The 24,181-nt window shown below is 40.3% G+C and overlaps 1 protein-coding gene across 1 annotated transcript; it reads left to right on the top strand.

The window, feature by feature from the left end:
• Positions 1–3,005: 3,005 nt before the first annotated feature.
• dck.1l.L (deoxycytidine kinase, gene 1 like L homeolog) lies at positions 3,006–12,920 on the top strand. Its single transcript, XM_018252236.2, has 7 exons — positions 3,006–3,262; positions 4,707–4,822; positions 5,208–5,401; positions 6,151–6,298; positions 7,226–7,341; positions 7,831–7,930; positions 9,420–12,920. Exons 1-7 carry the CDS (start codon positions 3,166–3,168, stop codon positions 9,444–9,446), a joined length of 798 nt encoding a protein of 265 aa, XP_018107725.1. The 5' UTR covers positions 3,006–3,165; the 3' UTR covers positions 9,447–12,920.
• The last annotated feature ends 11,261 nt before the right edge of the window (positions 12,921–24,181 follow it).

Genomic DNA, 24,181 nt, shown 5'->3' on the forward strand with positions numbered 1-24,181 from the left:
TAGGAAAAGTACCACTTTTTCAATGCAAATTCAACTAGCTACAGCCTTAGCCTCTGGTTATCATCAAGAATGCTAGAGATTTGTTATCACTGATATGTACAAAAATATATGCAATACCTTTTTGCATAGTCCTATCAACAGGCATGGCCTGTGCAAAGCTACACTAATCGCGTGCGGATGACAATGGAGCTGCTTTCCTCTGTCAGTGTACTAAACACAGGTGGAGGAAAGTGGATGATCTGCTCAGTTTGCCCTCAGCCGAATGGAGAAACCTTAAAGGAGAACTAAACCCCTCTTTAGGCAAAAGTCCCCTCCGCTGACCCCCACCTCCCTGCACAGTGTTACCCCTGAATTGTGTCCCCTCTTTAAATACTGACCGCACATGCAGAGTCAGCGGAGCTCACAGACACCATCTTCCGGTGCTTCTTTCTTCCCTTCGGCAATTTCCATTACTTTTGGAAGATTGCACAGTCATGGCGCCTGTGAGCTCTGCTGTGCTGACTCTGCATGTGCGGTCAGTGTTTCAAGAGGGGACACAATTTAGGGGTAACACTGTGCACGGGGGACTTTTGCCTAAAGGAGGGATTAGTTCTCCTTTTAGGTGGCCATATATTATAAGATCCGCTCATTTGGCACCAAAAGAGGTTCCAAATATTTGGCTGATCTAATTGTGTGGCATAATAATTGTGTGATAAATTATGTTATGCCATAGATGGAGTGAGGACTGCATCAATGAACAGATCTGACAGGAAAATCAAACGTGTACGATCAACACCTGGGTGATTTTTGGCCAGATATTGGTCAAGTAGGACCCCATACACAGGCGAATAAGCAGTTTAAAGAAGAAGGAAAGCCTCTAAACAACATGGGTTAAAAATATCAGCCATTATAGCAATACTAAAATATTCCCCAGAGCAGCTTTCAGCTCCATAGTTAGTTTGAGAAACAACAAAGTGCCTGCAATGAATCAAGTACCTGTATTTTCTTAGTGCAGCTTCCTTTTCTCCTATAGAAGTGATTTCCTGGGGCAAACGCATGTGTGCTGCATTCCAGAGCTGTTCAATGCCCTTTTTTTTTCTAATTTGCATACTCTGCTAGGACTCTATTCTTGACTCTAAAGCTGGGCATAGACGCAAAGATCTGATCGTATGAATCGAGGATTCATGCGATTTTCGGACAGTGTGTGGAGAGTCCCGACATTTTTCGGCCGGCAAAGATCGGCCGTTTGGTTGATTGGACAGGTTAAAAGATTTCTGTCGGCTGCCGATAATATCTCTGCGTGTATTGCCGATCGTACGATTTTCAGAGGGAGACTGTCACTAGCTTTTGTCAGACATAACTTTCGTACGATTGCTGTCAGGAGTAGAACATCGGCTGATCTGTTCTTTTGTACTTTATTTGATCTGAATGGTTAGTGGCGGGTCGGGAGATGGGAAAGTCCGATCGCACGATGATTCGTACGATCGGATCTTTGGGTCTATGGCCAGCTTAAAAGCCTGCCAAATTCCAATCAGATTGCCCCCCCCCTCTCGTTTCCAATACAACAAAACCCCCTCTCTGTAGATACCAGACTATGACTGTTTAACAGAGGGTCCCTATACATGAGCAGCCTACACACGCTCGCTTGGCGCAAAAAAAAAAAAAATACTGTGTTTGTCAGTTGAAATTTATTACAGGCAAGTGATTTACTGTAGGATTCTTACAGGGGCACTTTCTAATGAGGGTTTAACATTGGAAAATGAGTGCTAGCAGACGGTGACAAGGAGGAATCAAAGATGGCGACTGCAAGCCAGAGGGCATCACTGCACTTGAAAGGTGGACTAATCATTTCAGAATATACTCTTGGGAAAAAATACAGACATTTTTAATTGATATTGTTTATTTGATTTTAGAATCACTAACATCCTTCATTGTTTTAAACAGTGCATGTTGAAAATGACAGTTCATTGACCCCTTCCTCTACCTTTCTAGGGCTTATCTGAGAGAGATGGTCACAAAGGTGTTTGGCCCTGAGACCAGTCCAATTCAGCCAAGACAGGGTTAAAGGACACACTGGACGATTTGTCGCCAACGTTTTTAAAAAGTAAATCGCGGCGACAAGACGATCGTCTTTTTTGAAGAGACGATTCACAGCGACTATTGGCACAGAGCGATTTGTATCCCATTACTCTGTGCAGTACGTGCTCCACCCAAACCGGAAACGGTTTGTGCTTCCCGCTGTAACCTGGCGTCTTTACGTGCTTGCGTTCTTGCGTCATTGCGTTCGCATTGCAATTTGAATACAATTGCTGCTACTTATCTGTATGTGTGTGCGTGTCTAGGAGATTTCAGTGCTTTTCTAAGTACATGCTATTTCTGATAAATCGCTCGGAAAAGGGTTTTGGAGCTACAGGCGATTCACAAACGCGCTGTGGGCACAGGAGCTGGCGTCTTTCATTTGGTTTTGTTCAGAGACAAAACGAGCGATATGATATGTCGCCGCGATTTGCTTTTTAAAAACGTTGGCGACAAATCGTCCAGTGTGTCCCTACCCTAAGATTATTTTCTGCATATGTCATGAAAGTGATGTCCTGGGTATAGTTACAAACCTGTATTTCTTTTATAAATCTATTCCAGTTCCAGGCCCCCGTTTGCTTATCTCCACAGAACTTTTCAATTCTGAAAAACATTAGGGCAGACCCCCATTGCAGGCACTATAAGAAATAAATAGTAACCGCATCTCTAAAATGGAAGCTGATTTTATAGCTTTTTTTGTTGTATCGCAGCTGTTATTTTTACTGTGCAAACACTGTAACAGCAATGATTAAAAGTTTATTTTAGCCCATTGCTTCCTGTGACACACAACACTGAACTTGACTGTGACTTTACGGAGTCTAACGCTCCAGCACCCCCACAAAGTACACACAAGGTCACTGACACGCACCAGGCCGACCAGCTGCCACCTAGAGCGTCACTCATTGGCTTGTAATATGGATGACGTCAGACAGAGCTGCGGCGGCTGCGTTTCTAATTGGCTCAGCTTCTAGGGGAACGACCGCTTTTCGGACGTGACCAAGTTTCATTCAAGGTGGGGATGTCTTTAGCGCCAAAACGCAAACTTGTAATTGAGCGGGAGATATTGTGCAGAACGTTCCAGGCTCGGGCTTCAGCGCTACAGAAGGTAATATGGCCACTCCACCGAAAAGGATTTGCATCGACGTGCCAGCATCCCCCTCAGGCAACAAGTGCAAGGTCAAGAGGATCTCCATAGAGGGAAACATTGGTAAGTGTCTGCTGCAGTGGCTCGTACGTACTGAATGGACTGGTTGGCACCGCTGAGGCAAATCCATCTTTGTCTCGGGCAGCGTGTGTGTCTAGAGTACTGGCAAATCATTACTGACCACCGACACATATAATGATATCATTCAGCCGTATAATGTGCACGTTTCCCAGCATCCTCTCCTCCCGGGTGCTTTGAAAGTTTAATGACAGGTGGGATGTCGAGTCATTGGCGCTTCCACTGAGCTGCTGTCTAGTTACTTGTCTGTAGGACTGGGGAGCCTCCTCCTAGTGGGAATTGCTTGGAGCCCTAATTACACTAAAACTGCCAGTTTGTTTCCTTACAGCTGTGGTACATGTACAACTTCCCTCCAATGATGTGAGTGATCTGGTCTCTCCAACACTGGAGCGCTACAGCCCTCACACTGACAGGAACAATGCTATGAAAGTTGGGCGATAATATTTTCAAGGAGGAGTGGTAGTACTTTATAGGGATACCTAGGGGCTCTACCATATTGCATAGTGGCACTCATGCCCTGTGTGTTACACTTGTATTGAGAACTCCTAAGGCTGATTTTTTTTGCTCTTTATGCCTCTGATTGATTCCCAGGCTATAGACAAATAACCCACCTAATTCTGTTTCATTATCAGTTCCTACAGGTAGGGTTGCCACCTTTTCTGGAAAGAAATACCGGCCTTCCTATGTACCTTTTTTCCCTATTAATAACATTGGGATCAACCATCATTTTTACCGGCCAGGCTATGGTTGCCATCTGGCCAGTTAAAATGATGGCCAATCCCAATATTATTAATAGGGAAAAAATTAGGGATGCACCGAATCCAGGATTCGGTTCTGGATTCTGCCTTTTTCAGCAGGATTCGGCTGAATCCTTCTGCCTGGCCGAACCGAGTCCTAATTTGCATATGCAAATTAGGGTGGGGGGAAATCGTGTGACTTTTAGTCACAAAACCAGGAAGTAAAAAAAAAATTCCCCTTCCCATCCCTAATTTGCATATGCAAATTAGGATTTGGTTCGGTATTCGGCCGAATCTTTCGCAAAGGATTTGGGGGTTCAGCCGAATCCAAAATATTCGTTGCACCCTTAGAAAAAATATAAAGATATAGGAAGGCTGGTATTTTTTTCCAGAAAAGGTGGCATCCCAACCTGCAGCAGGACATTATTTGATGCTGTACTTAAATGTAAATTTATCATTGACAGTTACCATGACTTTAGTAAATTGTATCTGCACAATTCAGGCCCAAATGTTACATCATAAATCATAAAACTCAGTCAAACAACAGTTGGCTGTGGACCAACCATAACATTATATGTGCTATGAAATGTCCAGTCTGCCTTCTTTTTTCTTTTTTTTACACATCTTTGAAAAGTAAGTGCTTTCTCATTTATATCAAAATACCACTTTTATTTGTCCTAATTTCCACACAGCTGCAGGGAAATCTACCTTTGTCAATATTCTCAAAAAGGCCAATGAAGAGTGGGATGTTGTTCCTGAGCCCATAGCAAGATGGTGCAATATTCAGAGCTGCAAAGATGAATTTGAGGTATGTTTACTGTATCATTCACTCACTCATTTGATTACTTTTATCTGTGCCCAATAGGAAACGAGGTGCATTAATGTTTCTGTACACAGGCAGGCTATACAGCTGCTTAGCTAGTTGTACATTTAAATGGATCACACTACATTAACATCTACCAGTAGTGACTTTGTCTTGTAGAAGGTTTCTAGTGTTCCTATAGTGGTAACCAACTGTTAACCTAACTACCTACAGCCTTTGTAGCGTCTTGAATCTGGCAAGGTATAGATAGCAAGCAAAGGGTCAATTCTTAGTGATTTATCTTTTTATAACCTATAATAAACATCTGCATTATCCAGTTTATTCCAATCCAATATTTTTTGCTTTCATTTTTCATTCTGTTTTTGCGCAGGAGCTAACTACCTCTCAGAAAAGTGGAGGTAATCTACTCCAGATGATGTATGAAAAGCCAGAGCGCTGGTCTTTCACTTTTCAGTCCTATGCTTGTCTGAGTCGTATCAGGGCCCAGCTGAAAGCTTTGGGAGGGAAGCTGAAACAAGCAGAAAATCCAGTGCTATTCTTTGAACGCTCCGTCTATAGTGACAGGTAAAGGCAAAACTACATGAACTTGCTCCTTAACATAAGTGCTATAATATGATGTATGCAACCTTTCCAAAACAATAGTAAAAGCAAATTACTGTGCAGTAAACATAAGCCTTTCATAGTCCTCCAACTAAACCATGTTAAATATGTTATAAATATAGAATCCCATTCTCTAGGTCTATGTTGTTTAATCTTACCACAAATATACTGTAATCTTTTCTGCCTCTAGAAGTAAGAGGCCCAGGTTTGGACCATTCAGGAAACTCTCACAACATGTAAATGCTGAGAGTATTACTCAAAGCGAGGCATTCACTGCAAAACAATCAAGGAAAACTGAATTGTCCTAGATCAGCAATGGACATAGGCAAGTGCTAGATATCAGTCATTCAATAAATAGTACCATAATCCATAGTATCTGTGAACCCTTTAAGTGCTAGTAGTATTGTCAGGAGCCCACCTATTGCCATGCCCAACTGTCTATGCTGTACTAGATAGTCAGAAAGTAGATAACTCTGCATAATTCCATCACTAACTAGATCAGATCAGGATCATGGCAGGTAATTTAGTTGTCCAAACATGTTGTTCCTAAAAAATATATTTTCAGGTTGATTTTTTTTTTAACTGATATATTTGCCATAATTTTGCGCCACCAAATGCACTCTTTAGTCAAGCACAACAAAAGTAACTGATATAATACAGCTTCTAGTAAAATAGTATTTTTCAGTAACGCTGGCATACTTTATTTTTACTAGGTATATCTTTGCATCCAATTTGTATGAGGCAGAGTGCATGAATGAAACTGAATGGACTGTTTACCAGGATTGGCATGATTGGATGAATTCTCAGTTCGGTGCAGATCTTGAACTGGATGGAATTATTTATCTTCGCGCTATCCCTGAGGTAATTCAATGCATTTTTTTTTAAAGGGGTATTTCTCCTTTAAATTATTTCATATATTCATATATAAGTAATTTCATTGATATTCTAGAAATTTTCCAATTTAGTCCAATTGCTTGTCTTTCTATTCAAACTGTCTTCTGATCATTGCTGTGGCAGAGATCTGTTAGAATTTATTTTTCTAAAAAATTTAAAAAACACAAATGTTAGACCTGTTGTAAATTGACTTAATGTTGCTGTCTGCATTACACCAAGGGGCCTGTATATCATGCTTTGTAAAACATTAGAGAAAACCATCACCAGCGGTGTTGCCCATAGCAACCAATCAGATCTCTGTTTTTGAAATCTAATTGCTGATTGGTTGCTTTGGCAACATCACCGGTGATGGTCTTTCTCCAGTGGTTTACACAGCATGATAAATATGTCCTTCAAAGTTAATTTGAAGTTGCTAAACTAAGTTTTCAATCCGAAGCAGGAAAGGGGGGCATCTGTCTCTCAGGTAATGTATAAAACAGATATGTCCTAATCTTTCAAGTATTACGTTATAAATGGATGTTTTTGGAATTCCAACGGTGATCTACAGCAGAGAGAAGTTTCATTTTCTGCATCATAGACTTGGCTTGTCATGTAACTACAACAGTTGATTGCTTTCCAGTTTCCAAACAGTTTTTGTACATGGACTGGGTCCAAAGATAAATAATAGATGTAGTCCAGTGTATAAAGTACATAGAGGGCATAAAGCTGTGAAATACAAATGGGGCAGCAGACCAGGAAACCAGTGGCTACCTAATTTATTATAAATGAAAGTATACTGAATGAATTGTCATAAGGTGCTTCTTTATATGTAGTATTCTGTTAGTTGGAAAGTACTGGAGATTACCCCACCCTATAACTATGGTTTCATTACTCATGACTTTATTTCAATTTCAGAAATGTTTAAACAGGGTTTACTCCCGTGGGCGGGAAGAAGAGCAAGGAATTCCCATGGAATACTTGGAAAAACTTCATTACAAGCATGAGAGCTGGCTTCATCACCGAACTCTGAGGTTGGTTCTGATCCACTGGATTTTTTAAAGTGCACTAGAAAATCTTTAATAAACAATGTATATATAAATAAAACAAGAGTACTTCCACCCTCTGCATTCTTTGGTTTTATGTTTGATCGGATCTCATCACAAAATAATTAGGTACAGTAGTGAACCTTTGTCTAATGAAAACAATTCCTATATACCTATACACTAGGAAATACACCTGTATATGTTGAAAAGTGATATTTTTTACCCTCAAACACATGTATCCCATACAGCTTTAGAGACTTTTTCATTCTGGTTTGTTTTATGATGATAAATTAAACACTTCTCTCTGCCTGAGGATTTAATGAGGTAGAAAGAAGTTGATCCACACTAATCCGTGGCTTTCTGTAGCTGGACTGACTTGGCCTAATTTCTGCCACACGCAGTGGAGATCGGCCTGAAAATGCCTGCTTTTACATTTTTCAGGATAAACTTCTTTTTTTTTTTTTGTACCTTTTGTAGAACGGATTTTGAGTACCTGCAAGAAATCCCCATCCTGACTTTAGATGTAAATGAAGATTTCAAAGATAATAAACAGAAGCAGGAGAGCCTAATTGAAAAGGTATGTTTAGTGTTTTTGCTGTTCAATTGGTAAATTTACTGTGTTTTGCAAATACCTGTATGGTACTGTGCTGGTAAAACTGATCACTTGATAGGGAAACATTAGATAAAATGTATTCATATTGTATTCTAGGACAGACTACATCCTGACTTATTACTGCAAACTCACATGCACCCTTTAGACTTATATTGCTTCTGTCCATTTTTCATGAAAATTGAGGGATGTTTGCTAAGATATATGCAGTGGTGCATACAAGGGCCAGAGACATATGATGATGAATGCTACTGACTGACTGTGTGCAGTGTTATTGAGTCACCTGTATAATGTGATGAGGTACTGTGTATCCACTTACTGAGCCTATGGGCAGACCAGTGACACATTGCAGACAACATATTGCATGCTTCAGTGAGCAGTAAATCACAGTATGACTGATAAGATCTGTCTCAAGCTGTGGGCTCCAGAGCCACATACTAAACATACATTTTTAAATTTGATCGTAGCAGCTGTATTATAAACATTACAAAATCATGTAAACATAAAATAAACCCTCCAATTGCCTCTAATAAGGATTAATTATATCTTAGTTTGGATCAAGTACAAGGTACTGTTTTATTATTATTATTATTATTATGGAGAAAAAGGAAAACCTTTTCAAAAATGTGGATTAATTGGATAAAATGGAGGCATTTTTGTTATTCGGAGCTTTCTGGATAACTGGTTTCCAGATAACCGATCCCCTACCTGTAGTAAAATTCCAGATGCACAGTTAACAATAGAGGAGAGAGATACATTTTCAGCTAAAACTCGGAATTGAACTCTTTCACCTTGGGGGAAAAAAAATTCTAGTATAGAATGGGATCTTTTATACGAAAACCTGATAATCAGAAAACTGATTTATATAAAGTCTATTTGTGTGCAAATAAATTTGTGCATAATCTGAGCAACATAAATCCACATTGGCGTGGTGTTTGTTTTGGTGTTTTTTTCTAGTTGAATGAAGTGATCCAAAATTACTGAGAAAACTCCAGGTCCCAAGTTATTGATAATAGATACCATATGTGTATATGTAATACTGTATGTGAAATTCTTTACAAAGGGTATGCAATAGTTTTATACCTTCTGTAACCACTAGATGGCAGTGTAAGAACCTATCAATATCAATAGCGTTGCATTCATACGATTTTTGGACCATCTGTGGAGAGTCCCGTCATTTTTCGTCCGGCGGAGATCGGTCGTTTGGTCGATCAGACAGCTTTGATTTTGTCCCAACCATCCTGCCCATAGGACCGAACGTTCAGATTACCCCAGATATAGGCATGCCCGTTAATGGCATATCGGGGAAAGATCGGCTCGTTTTGGTGATGTCGACAAACGAGCGGATCTTTGTGTCTATGGCCACCTTAAATGCCCCTTAACCAGAAAATCTAAACACAGATATCTTATGTTTTGGAGTCCTTTCAAAAAATAAATTTTTTTTTTTTTCTTCTAGGTTCAAGAATTTCTGAGCACTTTATAATAACCAGAAGATACAAGTTTTCCTTCTTCTGTGAAATGTTTCTACAATTTATTAGCAGATTTTAGACTGAAAATGGCGTGGATGTGGTTATATGTTTTAATCAATCAAGATTTTGTAGTTTCTATGGTAATGCAGTGTTTCTACTCTGGTGTTTGGTTTAAAGAAGGGCTTCTTGCATGATGCATGCTTTTTTCACAGACACCGTCCTGTGTCTTCCTGTAATGAAAACAACATGGCAGCATGAAGAAGGTAAAAGGTGCATCTAAATTTTATTAAATAACTTTGCACAGACTCATATTTTGGGGAACATCCTCCCCTTCTCCTGCATCACTTGAATAATTCCCCAAGTCATTGTTCTGTAAGAGAATGTACAAAAGTCCCTTTTAAATCTTTTGCTTTGTGTTTAGTCTTCTTGTCTGGTGTCGGCCATAATTTGTGCTAAAAACTGTACAAAGTTCTGTATTAAGGGGAAAGTCACTACTCAGCACCCTTCAGTACCAGCTGATCATATGTCAAGTCTAGACAGTCACAGTTTTAGCCATTGAAACCACATATAGGGTTATAAAATGGTAATTAATACCCATAGGAGCAAATCCCTCCTGAAAGGCAATGTGCTTCTGACTGATTAATGTAGGAACTGTGCAACCTATAATTTATTTTGTGTAGCTTTTATAAATATTATTTTTTAAATATATTATTGCTGTTCTCTCATGGTGCTACAACTTTCACTATCCTATTTTTGTGCACCAGTAAAAATACCTTCTACATGACCCACGTGGTATTTCTGCCATCCATGGAGTTCATGCTTTCTATAAAAAAAAAATATGTAAATATGTCTTTCTTTCATTCATACAGATGAATTGTTATAGGTAATCAAATTGAATTTAAGCAGAATCACCTACACCCCCTATACACATGCCATAGTTTGAGGCAGGACATGCTAATGAGTTGTTTTTTAAAATATTAGCAGACACTCTTAAATAACTTTGTTCAACAACTACTATAGAGGCAGTGCACCTCCCAGCCCATCACAATTTTTAATGTTACAGTTGTTTCCTTTATCCATAACCAGTCCATATAATAATGTTCATAATCGTTACATTTGTTGGACTTGGTTGATTAGCTGTGTTTAGATTTATTTAGTCAAATGTTGTTGCTATTATGTTTTAAAAGGAAAAATGTAATAGAATAACAGCTTTAACCCTGTGCCTGACATATCAGTGGTCACATTACACTGGCTCCAACAACAAACAAGTAAAACCCTTCTGTACTGCCACAGTGTTTCAAGCTCCATGTTTCCCAAAATCCCTGAATGAAAACTATATTATAGGCCATGATGCTGTCCCCCAGGCATGGGTTTAGACAGTCGGTAGGTCAACGTTAATGCAGGCCCCTCTCCTCTGCTGATTTAACACTGCTGGCCCCAGTTGTCAGACAGGAGGGAGGAAAGGTGTTGGGTCATAAAGTATTTAGAGGACTTTACATCAGGTTATGGTCAGGTTTGAATTGAAAAATTACTACTTGGGAGTGGGAAAGCAGAATTCAGCCTGCACGTGCTGTAGTATATTTCTTGGAAGGGATAGTAAATGTGACCTGATATTGTAGAGCACCTGACTAGTACCCTGATTGCCAGTTAAAGGATAACTAAACCTCCTTGCTAATAAAACCCTCTACCCTCCATAGTCCCCCTCCCTACTCTCCCACCCCCCTGCACAGGTGTTCACACACGTAAATGCCCCTAAGCTGGTAATTAGTAGGGATGCACCGAATCCAATATTCGGTTCGGACTTTTTTCAGCAGGATTTGGTTCGACCAAATCCAAAATAGTGGATTTGGTGCATCCCTAGTAATTACTGCTCATTACAGAGTCAACGGAGCTCACAGGCTTCAGTGATTCCGGAATCTTCATTAAGTAAGCGCCGTATTGGCTCATGCACAGTTGCAGCAATATTCCGTTCCTAAACAACTGCCCATGCACCGAAAGCCGCAAGATGGCCCCCGTGACCTCCGCTGCGCTGACTCTGCAATGAGGGTAATTACCAGCTTAGGGGCATTTACTTATGTGAACACCTGTGCGGGGGCAGGGCAAGGAGTGGGGACTGTGGAGGGTAGGGGGTTTTATTAGCAAGGGAGTTTAGTTCTCCTTTAAGGAACCATAAAGTGATGTGCTTTCCAGTGACTCTCTTTGTACAATGTAGCATAGTAACTGTCTAAAGCAAACATTAAATAAACATTAAATAGAGATATAGGATAACTGGGGTGCATGTATAGTGTATAAAATATTTGCATTTTTGAAGGTGCAAAGTATTTACCCTTCCAACGTATACTGTAGCTTTTTACCATTATGTTTGCTTTCACAGATTCTTGTATTTTTCAGGGAATTAGTATTGTTCATGTAAAGCAGTAAGTTCATGGGCAGCTGGCAAGGAATGGTGGGTGGCAAGCAATATGGAACAGGTATTGTTGTATGGCCTCGGGATCATGTCCTTCCTTTGATGGATTTCAAACAGAATATGTAAGAAATCCGCTCTGGGGCTTTACCTGAATGCTTCATTTGTTTACATTATTTTAAATGAAATTTCTTGTGCTTAATTCATGTACAGTTGAATAATGGGTTACCTCTTTTGAAACTGCATCTCCCAGAATTCCTCCACACTGATTTGCAATGCTGGTTGGACATCTCTGCTCTTTTATCTACAAGTTTAGTGCCCCTTTAGTTTTCAGTGGTACATAAGGACACTTGGGGGTTATTTATCAAAGGTCGAATGCTAGAGGTTTTTTTTCCTTGAATAAACTCAAAATGCAAATGTTATCTTATTGAAGTAAACACTCAAATGTAAAATACCTGATTCTGTAACTTTGAGTCCAGCAATCTAAAAACATAAATTGATCGAGTTTGAGCATAAAAAAAAGCTTGAATACTTAGTTTTTGGGCAAACACCCTCTGAAACAGCTCAAACATTAAGTAGGCTAACATCTTCAAATGGATCGAGGAACTTCTTCATGAGCTCAACAGGTTTTAGATTGTGTATTTTCAGATTTTAACTATTTCCAGGGTCAATGAATAATAAATCTTTAATATTCAAGTATTTTTAAACCTGAAGATGTGAGTTTTGACCAAAAATACAACTGAAAAACTCAAATTTTTGTAGAAAACAACTCGAACCATAATAAATCTGCCCCTCTATATGTAATATTTGCTATAAATATCAACTTTCAGTGAAATACCTAATATACGTACCCATAGGAGCAGTTTCTCAGCTGTGTTGTTCTTGATGCACTGATCTGTAATGTGTTTGACTCCACAGTTGCAGGTATAGGAATCATTTTTCATGTATTCTTGAGCCTGCAACTTGGTAACGATGAACTTTGAAACATACTTTGTTTTATGCAAATAACACATACGTTTGTATATATATATAGTCTATACTTTTGTGCATTCAGTTGCTTTTTAAATAAAGTTTTAAAACTATATTCCCTCGTTTTCCTTTTTATGATATAAATATTTAGTAAAATTCAGCACATTTTGCAGAGCAGTATGTAAGTTAAGTGAGAATGTGATGGAGATGCTGATATACAACACGCACAGTAGAGACAAGTGATAACAAAAGGTGCAGGTAGGAAGTTGTATGGAGGGATTATTAGATAGGAATAGATGTGCAAAATCTCAGATGGGCTTATTTATTCGATATGCAAGAACTGTGCTCAACGCTGGATTTCAACGTTCGGCGCCCCAAGGTCGGCGTTCACGCACGCCCCCCCCAGGGCCGCATGGTCCTAGTGTGGAAAGCTGGCCAGGCGCAACCACTCCTCAGCGAGCGCACGAGCAAGCACACATGCTCTGGAGCACTGGGGAGCTTTGAGTCCCCAGCGCTCCGTAGAATGTGGCGGGGGCGGCATGCCGCCCCTAAAATTTTGCCGTCCTAGGCCTGTGTTACTTTAGTCAGTAGAAGTAATGTAACTGTGTTGCCAATCACCATTTATTATGTACTGGTCTGTTTTAAAGCTGAAGTTTGAAACAGTTTTAACAGGTGGATGGGTCAGGGTCTACCTTAAAGGGGAACAAATGCGAAAATGAAAATTTATTATAAACATCATACTAAAATAAGAAACTTTCTAAATGCAATCAATTAAATATTCTGTACTGATTCTGAAATATAATTCCTCTCTCAGCATGTGTTTCTCTTCATTCTCTCTTCATGCAGCAGTTGGGTGTCAGATATTCATTGTCAGTTAGATCCAATATATCTTATAGGGGGCTCCTTTTACCTAGAAGATTTGTTAGAGTTCACTATTAAAATCACCAGAAATACTGTCTCTCTAAATGTAGGATTTGTGCAAAGGGCAGTTCTTTTGTTAGATTTCGTTTGTACTGGAACCAGTTATTTGAGTGAGCTCTAATACATCTGCTAGGAAAGGGAGCCCACCCTATAAGATATATTGGATCTAACTGTCAATCAATATCTGACACCCAACTCCTGCATGAAGACAGAATGAAGAGAAACAGATGCTAAGAGAGGAATAGTGAAGATAAACTTGATTATTTCAGAAATGGTACAGAGAGGAATAGTGAAGATAAACTTGATTATTTCAGAAATGGTACAGAATTTTTAGACTATTTCTTATTTCAGTATGAGGAAGCCAGTGGTTCTTTAAAACAGCAGAACAATGTATTGAACTGATGGTTCACTTCACAATGGTCAATCACATATTGAAGATGCATGCCCAGATGTTACACTCCATGAACAAATAGTGGCAGCAAGTCTCTAATCTGGCGGCCTTGTCACTGCAGGGTGCTAACACTTCACTAAACTTCTTGTTGAAGCATTAGCTGCTCACTAACTTTCCTATCTGTCACTCCTATAGTGACATCACAGTTTCTGACCTGACGCTTGCTACTATACTGAGGTCTACCTCCATCTCAGGCCCTCCCAGCCACACACCACCTAGCTGGCTAACTAAATCCCTAGGGCATAGGAAAACCTTACCCTTTTATAAAATAGATATAAAGATGACATCTACTGGTCGGTCACTGAACTGCCAGCAGAATACTTTCACAAAGGAAAAAGGAAAGAAACCGTTTCCATTCAAGAACTGAGGACCCAATCTAGCTGACCTTCCATAGATACTGAATTACTGTATTGATCAATCCAGGTAGTACATGTATTTCATTTTGGTGGGCCCCCTAGACAGTGTGTTGCTGGCTGACACAGGATACTAGTGCTAGTAGGGCAAATAGTGTCTGCCTTTCCTTCTCTCCATGTGACTGCTGCTGTAATCCTACCTTTTCACCTCTCTGTCTTTTCATCTCTCCCAAATATTTCATGGCACTGGGTACTGACACATTAAGCATATCATATACAGGTTAACAGTGGTACCTGGCACCTGAATCACTTTATACACAATGCAAATGTGTGATGGCACAAGCATTTTTGGTGCAGAAAATTTTCCAGGGGGCTGCAAAGTCATCAAACAAAAACAACCTGGTTTTCTAAGACTAAGGTTGTATATAATAACTAGGTGCCAAGCTTGTAGAAACCAATGTATTGGCAAAGCCCATAAAGTAGCTCACAAGTTACAAATAGATAATAAAATATACATGTATTTTGTAAAATATTATAAGTTACTGAGGAGGTCCATGATCATATAAAAGCACAAGGCCGAAGGACAGGTGTTTTTATACAGGTCATGGAACTCCGAGGTGACTATTTTGAGTCCCAATCCAGACCTGCCAGATTTTTTTTTCTTCAAATTTTGCTTACTTGAAATTGCTTGCTTTCATGTATTTGGGCCAATCTCCACTGCATGTGACTGTGCCCCAGACTGCAGAGTCTGCTGTAAGGAAATCCCCCGTCCCCAGCTAATCTACCTGAAAATGTGTGCTCCTGCCACAAATGAGCTGTAGTGGGCAGGTGTGCACATGATGATCAGCTTTCTCCCCCGCCCCTTGCCCCCTAGTGTCTTTGCTAGGGGGCATCTAAAACCGGTCGGGGGGGGGAAGATTGCCAGGAATCCAAAGTATTCAAATGAAGAAACCACACAAGAGTTTAGGGACTCTTGTATTTTTAGTAGCCGAAGGCTCAAGCATTCTTATATCAGTCCCTTAGAATTGTGGGAATGAAGCCCGTTTAGAGCTGAGGCAAGGTTAGGCAGGGCCCCCTCCCTTCCCCCAGGTGTGTCATAGTAACTGGCTGCCCCCAGCCCCCCAGGATAGAACAATAGAGTGGCTGCCAAGTGGTGGGAAACAGAGGTTGCTGGAGCTGGGTTCTTAAGGGAAGGTTGGTAGTTTTGCACACAGACTTACTGTTGTTTTTTGTTTCCCCACCCTCCCTTACCTATGTGAAAAAGGATCCAAAGGAAGGGGCTCCAGGGTACTTTGTGACCGATCGCCATGAAGGGGTCAGGAAGGAATTTTCCTCATAGTGCTAATTGGCTTCAAAGTTTTGGCCTTTTACCATTATCTGTGTTGGTCAACAGCACTTACTTGGTACAGCTGCAGCTCTTGGGTTGTTGATGTGATATGGCAACAGTGCGGCTCCATGAGCAAAAAGACAGAAACAGTGAAGGCCTACCCTTGTCACTGGTGTGTATCAGACTTTGACTGCACGTTCTTGTCACGCAAGAGGCCGGTTAGCGCCATTTACGCACAATGTTGTCAGAAAAAATACACACTGATAAAAATTGAGTTCAATGAAAATATATATTTTTTAAATATGTACTAGATAATAGAATCATACATGATAACTTCCTGCTAAATATAAGTCTGTGGCTTGCAATTGTATTGTATTGTATAGTATTGTATAGTTGTAGGTTGTGTGCATAAAAAAATATTTCCTTCACATAAAATGTTGCCTTTAGTGTTGTTGTGTTGTGGGTGGGCCTGAGCAAGAACTGAGTGAATCACTTTATATTCACTACATAATTGGTTGCTTGGCTTTGTCTACAAAATAACATGGTCGGTTGAGCTCACCTTCCATATTGCAACATGTTTTGGAAACCCAATAGCTGAACCTGAAATTAGGGGGCAGAGATATATGGTGATAAAGATAGATACATATTTGTTACTTGATGTGAAACCTGACTATTTTGCCATCCTGACTGTCCCTTCTCAACTTGTCAGTTAGAGATTCTAATGCTAACGGACTCCTGCTGCACAAATATGGCATCATATGTAATGTAATTCAGACACCCAAACCCATAAGAAAGTCGATTAAAAAAAAACAGACAAAACACAGAAATGTAAAAAGTGTAAGCACACTTTACAGAGATCTGAGACCTCATTCTGTTCCTATTGTAAGCCTAGTGAACCACCACCATTAAGCCCGCAGCCTATTATAATGGACACTAGATCACAATTAGTTGGAGCACAGTGTGGTGAAGAACTTCAAAGCCAGGGAATAATGCAAACTCCCCCTACAGCGAGTACTTCAGAGCAAAGACCTCATTTTTTTTTGAGTGGGTCAGGACCACTTTTCAGCCTCCAGCCCAATCGCATACTACTAAGCGAAAAGCCCGTGAGTCTCCTACAGAGCTATCAGACGCTGAGGGACCTCCCTCCAATATTGATTTGTTTTCACTCAATGATTCAGAACCTCAGGTTTCGGATGAGGTTAATTCAGATGACAGTGACTTAGATACAGAACAAGCCACCTTTGCCAAACCAGACATTTCTAAAAAGCTACTAAAAGAAATGATGGAGACTTTAGATATAAAAGATTAAATGGTTCCTGTTTCAAAAGCTGATAAAGTCCTAGGGGTCCAACAAAAACGTACACAGGTTTTCCCTATGTTTTATTCTATGACGCAAACAGTCGATACCGAATGGCAGTAACCAGACCGTAGATATATTTTAACAAAACGCTTTTATAATACTAACCCAATTCCGGAAGAACAGCATAAGCTCTGGGATAAACCACACAAAATGAACTCTGCCATTGCTAGACTATCCAGACAAACCACACTGCCTACTGAGGAGGCATCTTTTAAAGACCCTATGGACTGCCAATTCAATAGTAGCCAGACGTGCACTCTGGCTTTGTCACTGGTCAGGAGATACAGCTTCCGCAGACTCCACTATACAGGAGAATCTTTATTTGGGCCAGACCTCAAACAAATAATTACAGAGGTCACAGGAGGCAAAAGTACATTCCTGCCACCAGGAAACAAGGGACATACAGATCAACCAAAAAGGTTCTCTACCAGAAGAATGTGGTCCACAACTATCCGAAACTCCCGTTCCTTTCGTACCCCTAATTTTCGTAACTCAGGAACAGACCACAACACAAGACGTAATAGACAACCGTGGCAACAGTCTAATAGACAGAGGAAGCCCACCACTACAAAACCTAACTCAGCCTGACTGTCTCAGTCAGAACCCAATTCTCAAGGTAGGGGGTCGGCTTTCCGAATTCCTCTCCTGTTGGGAAACCACAGTTACAGAAGATTGGGTCCTACAGGAGTTATTACACGAGTACCAGAACAGATTTTTCTCCAACCTTTTTCTGGTGACAAAAAAAGAGGGCACATTTCGACCAGTCCTCAACTTAAAACAGCTGAATGTGTTCATCCACAGCCAAAAGTTCAAAATGGAGTCAATCAGATCGGCAATAGCCTTCATGGAACCCAATTGTTTCATGACCTCTATAGACTTAAACATGTCCCAATACATCCAACTTTTCAACCCTTTCTTCGGTTTGCCATAAAAGACCAACATTTCCAATTTGTAGCTCTCCCATTTGGACTTTGCACTGCACCTCGGGTGTTCACAAAACTGCTAGCACCAATAGCGGCCCATTTGAGGACTATGGGCATCCATATCCTACCATATCTCAACGACCTTCTTCTCAAGTCAACATCAAAGGAGCTAGCAATCAAGGGTACAGCGATAGCACTAAAGGTACTAACTCAACATGGGTGGCTGAAAGAGCTGCTTGATACCAGCTCAGCGCATACGCTTCCTCGGACTACAATTCGACTCCACAAGGCAAGTAGTACAGCTACCAGAGGACAAGATCGACACCATACTCTTCAGTACAAGAGGCTTCCTCAACAAAACCAAGGTGACAGTGAGAGACTGTCTCCAATTACTGGGATTCATAGTAGCAGCTCTAGAGGCAATTCCATATGCTAGATTTCACTTGACATCTACAGCGCAATTTTCTTCAAGGCTGGAACAAGGACCATCACGACCTCCAGCAACACATCCACATATCGCCACAGACCAGAACCAGTCTTTTATGGTGAGTGGTTCGGGCTCACCTAACTTCAGGCAGAAGTTGGGCACCCCAAATGACTGACGCAAGCACATTCGGGTGGGGAGCAGTCTATTGCACCCACACATTACAGGGAAAATGGACTGTACAAGAGTCTCACTTGCCGATCAATGTGCTAGAACTTCGAGCTATAGTGTTAGCCCTTCAAGGGTGGTCCAAAATTCTGCAGACAAAACCAGTCAGAATTCAGTCAGACAATGCCAGAGCAGTGGCTTATGTAAACAAACAAGGGGGAACACGCAGCAAGCTGGCGATGCAGGAGGTGGAAAAAGTCATAATGTGGGCTGAAGTCCATGTGCTATCAATTTCAGCAGTTTATATCCCAGGAGTGCTAAACTGGGAGGCAGATTTCCTCAGCCGGTAGACAATTGACCAGGGCGAAGGGGGTCTTCACCACAAAGTGTTTGCTCAACTGACTTCCAAATGGGGAACAACAGAGATAGACATGTTAGCTTCAAGACACAATTTCAAAGTTCCTTACTACTGCTCCAGAACCGGGGACCCAAAGGCGGCATTCATAGATGCCCTAGTGATTCCTTGGAATTTCAACAGAGTCTATGTGTTTCCCCCCCCCTGCCCATACTACCGAGGATTATTGCCAAAATCAAGCAGGATGGTGTGACAACCATACTCATTGCCCCGGATTGGCCCAACAGACTCTGGTACACAGATCTGGTGAGCATGTCTATATCCAAGCCATGGAGACTTCTGCTATGACTGGATCTGTTGCTCCAGGGACCAGCTCGACACCCCAATCTACCCATGCTCCGTTTGACGGCCTGACACTTGAGACCAAATTGTGGACACAGAGAGGTTTTCCTACACAAGTCATAGACATCTTACTACAGGTGAGGAAGACTTCCACATGAAAAGCCTATTATAAAGTGTGGCGAACCTTCCTCCAGTGGTGCTCTTCTAGAAGTTTAAGCTGGGAACACAGCACAGTACAAACAGTGACAAATTCCTCTCCACTGGGTCCAAAAAAGGATTAGCACCCAGTACCCTCAAGTCTCAAATCTCAGCCCCGATCAGTACTGTTCCACTAAAAATGGGCAGAACACCCTGTTTTTCAACAGTTTTTGCAAGGTGCGATACAAATCAGGCCCCCGTTCCGAGATCCTTCACCCTCATGGGATCTAACAGTGGTGTTGTCTGCACTGCAAAAACCACCTTTGAAGCCTCTTAGCTCCTGCGACCTAAAGTGGCTAACTCTAAAGGTCACTTTCCTCATTGCCATTACTTCAGCTAAAAGAGTCTCTGAAATAGCAGCACTATCACACAAGGAACCTTGGCTGATAATTCACAGTGAAAAGGTAGTTCTACGCACAATCTCGGGATTCTTACCAAAAGTTGTGACAAAATTCCACATCAACCAAGAAATCTTTTTGCCCAAATCCGGCTAATGATAAGGAAAAGCAACTACATACACTTTATGTGGTTAGGGCAATTACGTTTTACAAAAAGAGAACAGCAGCCTATAGGCATTCAGAGTCACTGTTAGTCTCATAAGCTCCATCACACAGAGGTTTACCAGTGTCCAAACGGACTATTGCAAGATGGCTAGTGGACAGAATTAATCAAGCCTATACTCTTACCAATTTACAAAAGCCTTTCCAAGTTAAAGCTCATTCTAAAGAGCACAAAGTGCTTCCTGGGCCCTTCAGAACTTGGCTGTAGAGCAGCTACATGGTCTTCACCAAACACTTTTATCAAGTTTTATCAGTTACATGTTTTTGCTTCCTCAGCGGCCGTGTTTGGCTGTAAAGTTTTACAAGCTGCAGTAGCATAACTGCAACGGAACATTTTACAAATCAGTTTGTTTTCTCAAGGGACAGCTTTAGAATGTCCCATACGTCTGCACTGACAGGAGGGCCGACAGAGAAATAGGAGTTTTCACTCACCTACTAGAAAAGGATTTTCCGGTAAGTGAAAAATCCTATTTCAGTGAATCATGTGACAGAAATGACATCAAAACTCACAGTTTATAACTGATGACATCAGAACTCGTTATAAGGATATCATTTACAAGATATTCATGGCTTTTGTGTATTATATATATATATATATATATATATATATATATATATATATATATATATATATATATATATATATATATATATATATATATATATATATTGTATGTTGATATGTTTGTATTTTTGTACTAAAATTGCACATATGTCAAATGACATTGCAGGTATGAACTATAACAGAACAAACGTCCGTAGACATTTTCCAACTGGGTAGGTTTCAACAGATGCTATCACTGAGAGATGTAAATGAGTCCACTGTGAGCCATATCTTCTCTGTTGTTCTATAATTAAGATGTTTCACATCCCAAATCAACCAGTTTCATGTTTGTTTTCAACACCCAATAGTTTTTGAAACTGGACGTGATGCGTGCTCATCATTCTCTATTTGTTACATGCACCTTTGGCCTTTAGGTTATATTCAAGAAAATCAGCCGTAATCATTCAATATGGTCTTTCTTGCTAATAACAATGTAGGGCTTATTTACAAAGTGCAGCCCAGGATGCAAAGTGCAAAAAAGGGCCACAAACCACCATTTTTTTTGCACCCCAGATTCAGGTCTTTCCACTTCACAATAGCAGTGCTGTATTCATGAGACTTGCTTTACCGGATTAGTGATATCTGTAATAAAACGTCTTCAGTCTGTCAGCTACTTCTGCTTAACCTACAGAAATGAGAAGATGCAAAGGCACAAACAGAAACCTGCCAAACCAAGCATGCAATAAAAGACTGTAACTGAAACTCCCTTGTTTCAGATATTGCTAAGCAGATTTTGCTGTTCTCTGGATTCCTGCCAATTTGCGAGAGTGGTGGAAATTTTTTTTATTGACTACTAAAAACCTGAATCTAAGAACAATTTTCTGCAGAGATCCACAGTTATTATAAGAGCAAAAGCTTTCTCGTGTCCAATTTTTATCCCAAAAAAATCTTGGGATTAAAGAAAGTTAATTGGCTTGCAATGTGCTAAAAAATATATAATATATACATTATTAAAGTATATGATGATAATTTAACGTTATAACTCTTGGTGCTCTATAACTTAAAGGGATACTGTCATGGGAAATTTTTTTTTTTCAAAATGAATCAGTTAATAGTGCTGTTCCAGCAGAATTCTGCACTGAAATCCATTTCTCAAAAGAGCAAACAGATTTTTTTATATTCAATTTTGAAATCTGACATGGGGCTAGACATTTTGTCAATTTCCCAGCTGCCCCTGGTCATGTGACTTGTGCCTGCACTTTAGGAGAGAAATGCTTTCTGGCAGGCTGCTGTTTTTCCTTCTCAATGTAACTGAATGTGTCTCAGTGGGACATGGGTTTTTACTATTGAGTGTTGTTCTTAGATCTACCAGGTGGTTATCTTGTGTTAGGGAGCTGCTATCTGGTTACCTTCCCATTGTTCTATTGTTTGGCTGCTGGGGGGGAAAGGGAGGGGGTGATATCACTCCAACTTGCAGTACAGCAGTAAAGAGTGATTGAAGTTTATCAGAGCACAAGTCACATGACTTGGGGCAGCTGGGAAATTGACAATATGTCTAGCCCCATGTCAAAATTTAATATAAAAAAATCTGTTTGCTCTTTTGAGAAATGGATTTCAGTGCAGAATTCTGCTGGAGCAGCACTATTAACTGATTCATTTAAAAAAAAAAAATTTTCCCATGACAGTATCCCTTTAAGATTCATGGAACATTCTGAAGCATAAAAAATATATGTAGGTGCTACAATAGACTTTACAGTCACATGTTGGGTCTGCTGAATGAAATGTCCTACTTCTGGCTTGTTCTGCCTTCTAATTTTCACTGCAGCTGCAGCAAACAAGCAGCATGAGTGGAGACAGCCAACAGCAGGAGGTGGGAGGGAGGCACTGACACAAAAACTCGCCAGGCTCACTAAACTAATCTCTCCAAATGCCTTCCCCCTGTCTTGCGCTGGCTATACTGAAAAGTCGCCTGCGGCATGGCACACGTGGCGCTTCGTATTCCGAAGTCGCCTGAAGTTGCCTCACGAGGAAACTTCGGGCAATTTGCGAATACAAAGCGCCGCGTGTGCCATGCCGCAGGTGACTTTTCATTATAGCGAGTGCAAGACAGGGGGAAGCAGTTCGGGGAGATTAGTCATCTCAAAGAACAGGCGATTAGGCAACTAAATCTCCACAAATCGCCAGGTGTGCCCTTACCCTTAGGGATTAAACCTTTCTTTTTAAGTCATCTTTGTAACTGGAAATCTATTTCTTTGTAACTTACTGAAATGTAATCATACCCAATTTATCTTCTAAACAGATTACTCTGTGAAACTGTATTGAAATTTGGCTGATTGAATTGGTGCAGTTATGTCACACTTCCTTTGTTAAAAGGAAAATCATTCTGGCCAATAATTCCTATTGGCATGGTGTCAATAGCTAAACCGGGACTGTATTGGCCTGCATTTTGGCACAGTCCCATGACAACTTGTTCAATAGACATTTAAGATAATCAGTGCATTTAAAATTCCACGTGGTGTGTGACGAAATTAACAGAGTCTGTACAATTGGATTGCTGGCCAATATCTCAGATATACTAAATGTACTTGTAAAACAAGGATATTTTTTACCAGATTCAAATATGTATGCCTCCTAAACTAGGCATAGGATTTATTCATAACAGTGTCTGAATGTCGAGAAAATGAAGTGCATTGTAGGCAGAAAGAATATGATTTCTTCATGTTGCCTATTATTGTCAACAAGCTTTTATACCTATTTTAAAAAAAAACATCCTCATATTCAAATTATTTTCTGAACAGAATCAGGGTTGCCACCTTTAGTCCGGCCAATGATGTAAGGGGAGATGATGAGGCCAACAGGGGGCGGAGCTGTGACATAATGGTGTGAGATGGCAAAGATTGTCGAGTATGTAGGATTACAGAGGGGGAATAAAGGAGTGGGGATTGGGGCAGATTGGTAATATGCCAGGGGAACAACTAGGGATTACAAATTTACTGGCAAGTATATTGGTGGAAAATTTGTAATAATGACACCGGCCTTGCCTGGCATTTTATGGACTAGGACAGGGAAATACCAGCCAGGAGGTAACCGTAAACAGAACATCAACAAATCTTTGTTAAAAACAATGTTTTTGCAATGTTTTTGTACATAAATACAACATCACATCTGACACGTTTTCCTTAAACAAATGAAAAACGTATCAATAAGAATCATCATTCTCATTTGAGTAGTCCTAAAAGGGGGTTTGAAGCAGTTACCCAAAATATGTAGACCTGGAAACATCATATAGCAAAAAGGCAAAAAGTAACAAATAAATCATAGAAGAATGTCTAATGTTCTAATCATTTTGAACACACAGGTAAATAAAACATATAACAGCAAAATCATTGCATCTACTGGTATATAGAGACCACTGTAATGCCCTCTCTGCCTATTAGCTAAAGTGGAAAG

Source organism: Xenopus laevis, chromosome 1L (assembly GCF_017654675.1).
Source record: "Xenopus laevis strain J_2021 chromosome 1L, Xenopus_laevis_v10.1, whole genome shotgun sequence".
NCBI classification, from domain to species: domain Eukaryota; kingdom Metazoa; phylum Chordata; class Amphibia; order Anura; family Pipidae; genus Xenopus; species Xenopus laevis.

Excerpts from the sequence above, each read along its gene's own strand:
- dck.1l.L (XM_018252236.2), top strand. The coding sequence starts at position 3,166 with ATGGCCACTCCACCGAAAAGGATTTGCATCGACGTGCCAGCATCCCCC. Across the intron at positions 3,263-4,706 it reads CTCCATAGAGGGAAACATTG|CTGCAGGGAAATCTACCTTT; the intron begins GTAAGTGTCTGC and ends ATTTCCACACAG. Across the intron at positions 6,299-7,225 it reads ATCTTCGCGCTATCCCTGAG|AAATGTTTAAACAGGGTTTA; the intron begins GTAATTCAATGC and ends TTTCAATTTCAG.